Below are 1851 nucleotides of genomic sequence, written 5' to 3' on the forward strand. Positions count from 1 at the left end.
TGCAACGGGGTGAATTGGCCGCACAAGGGGCAAATTGGCCATGCACGGGGCGGACTGGCTGTGCAACGGGGTGAATTGGCTGTGCAAGGGGCAAATTGGCCATGCACGGGACGGATTGGTCGTGCACGGGGTGAATTGGCCGTGCAAGGGGCAAACTGGCCGTGCACGGGACGGATTGGTCGTGCACGGGGTGAACTGACAGTGCAACAGGGGAACTGCCCGTGCAGCGGGGGCGAATTGGCCGTGCATGGGGGAACTGGCCGTGCAACGTAGTGAATTTGCCGTGCAACAGGGCAAACTGGCCATGCACAGAGGAACTGGCTGTGCAACCTTGTGAATTCACTGTGCAATGGGGCGAATTGGCTGTGCACGGGGGAACTGGCCGTGCAACGTAGTGAATTTGCCGTGCAACAGGGCGAATTGGCCGTGCACGGAGGAATTGGCCGTGCAACCTTGTGAATTCGCCTTGCACCGGGGCGAATTGGCCGTGCGTGGGGCGAATTGATGAAGTGATGGGGCAAACGGGGCGTGCCTTCCCCCCCCCCCCGGCTTCCTCTCCCGAGGGGCGGCCGCAGGGGTGCAAATTCCCCCTTGCCGAGCCCGTTTCTCCCCGTGCCCCCCAAGGAGAGCGGCGGGGAGGGCCGCCGCCGGCGCGGCCGCATCGCCGGAGCCATGGCCTCGTCCCGCCTGCCGCCGGGCACCGCGGTAGGCGCTGTGAGCCCCCCGCGGCCCCCCGCTGCCGAGACGGAGGAGGATCCCGGCGCGGCCTTCGCCTTGGAGGACGCCGAGGAAGAGGAGGAGGAAGAGGAGGAGGAAGAGGAAGACGCGGATCGGGGCGGCCCGCCGGGCGCCGCGCCGCAGCCCCAAGCCGAGTAAGTGGGAAGCGGGGCGCTGCCGGCAGGCGGGGGGAAGCTTTTCCCGGCTTTTCCAGCAGGAAACATCCCGTCCGTCGGTGCAAGACGCTGCTCCGAGCCCGTCTGCAGAAAGCGCTGGCGGGGAACGCTTCGAATCCCGAATCCCGGATGCATTCGGCCACGGGCAGCCGTGAAGCCTTGGCAGGCGCGGGATGGGGGGGGGGAAGAAAAAAAATCCGGCTGTGGGATGCTCGGCGCCGGCTGATGGTGCCTCCCTCCTTCCCGTAGGATTTTCCCGGGGGCGAGCGACGGCGAAGCCTTCGGCTCGGAGCGGGAGAGCTGCCACGGAGGTAAAGGGACGCGGGAGGCAAAACCCCCCTGCCGGGGCGGCGGAGGGAAGCGGCGGGGGAAGGATCCGGGTTTCCCGGCTGAATCCCACCCCATCCCACCCACCCCCCGTCGGCAGACGAGCGCTTCGAGCCGCCGGCCGCGGAGGACGACGTGATCTACGACGACGTCCCGTGCGAAAGCGTCGAGGCGGAGCAGGACGGTAGGAAGCCGACCGGGAAAGGGCCCGATAAACCCRTTTCCCGCGGGAAAAGCCGCCTTCCTTGGAGGCAGGGGAGGGGGGGGGAAGGAAATTTCCCGCCGGCGACGCGCTGTCGGCATCGCGGCAGGGCCGGAGCGCGGCCTGATATACGAGGACGTGCGGCAGCGGGACGAGGGGCCGCGGGAAGCGGAGGATTTGGGCTGGAGCTCCAGCGAGTTCGAGAGCTACAGCGAGGATTCGGGAGAGGAGGCCAAAGCCGAGGCCGAGCCGGCCAAGCAGCGGGCGTCTTTCCAGCCGAAGGTAACGGCGGCGGATCGGCTTTCCCRAGCCGGCTCGCGCGCGCGCGCCGTGGGGGCGGTTGTTCCGTCCCATTCCCACCGGCATCGCGCCGATCCCGGTGCCCCTCTATCCCCCAGCGCCGATTTTCTTTTTCTTTTTTTTTTTTTT

At 67.4% G+C, this 1851-nt stretch overlaps 2 protein-coding genes across 2 annotated transcripts in view; both read left to right on the forward strand.

Annotated features, from left to right (window-relative positions):
- The window catches only part of LOC146585042 (uncharacterized), a gene marked incomplete at its 5' end in the record, with an annotated part of 3286 nt that extends 2781 nt beyond the window's left edge, over window positions 1-505 (forward strand). Inside the window, one exon of the mRNA XM_085323643.1 lies at window positions 415-505. Within this exon, the coding sequence (XP_085179769.1) occupies window positions 415-505 (91 nt within the window). The remainder of the gene's footprint in view (window positions 1-414) is intronic.
- Window positions 15-1851, forward strand: part of LOC146585043 (rho guanine nucleotide exchange factor 10-like protein) — an 8503-nt gene continuing 6666 nt past the window's right edge. Inside the window, exons 1-4 of the mRNA XM_085323644.1 lie at window positions 15-872; window positions 1143-1204; window positions 1321-1404; window positions 1532-1801. Coding sequence (XP_085179770.1) covers window positions 673-872; window positions 1143-1204; window positions 1321-1404; window positions 1532-1801 — 616 coding nt within the window. The 5' untranslated portion in view covers window positions 15-672. The remainder of the gene's footprint in view (window positions 873-1142; window positions 1205-1320; window positions 1405-1531; window positions 1802-1851) is intronic.

This window comes from Rhea americana, unplaced genomic scaffold (genome assembly GCF_003343005.1).
Source record: "Rhea americana isolate MKP2758 unplaced genomic scaffold, rheAme1 scaffold_855, whole genome shotgun sequence".
In the NCBI taxonomy this organism is placed as follows: Eukaryota; Metazoa; Chordata; class Aves; order Rheiformes; family Rheidae; genus Rhea; species Rhea americana.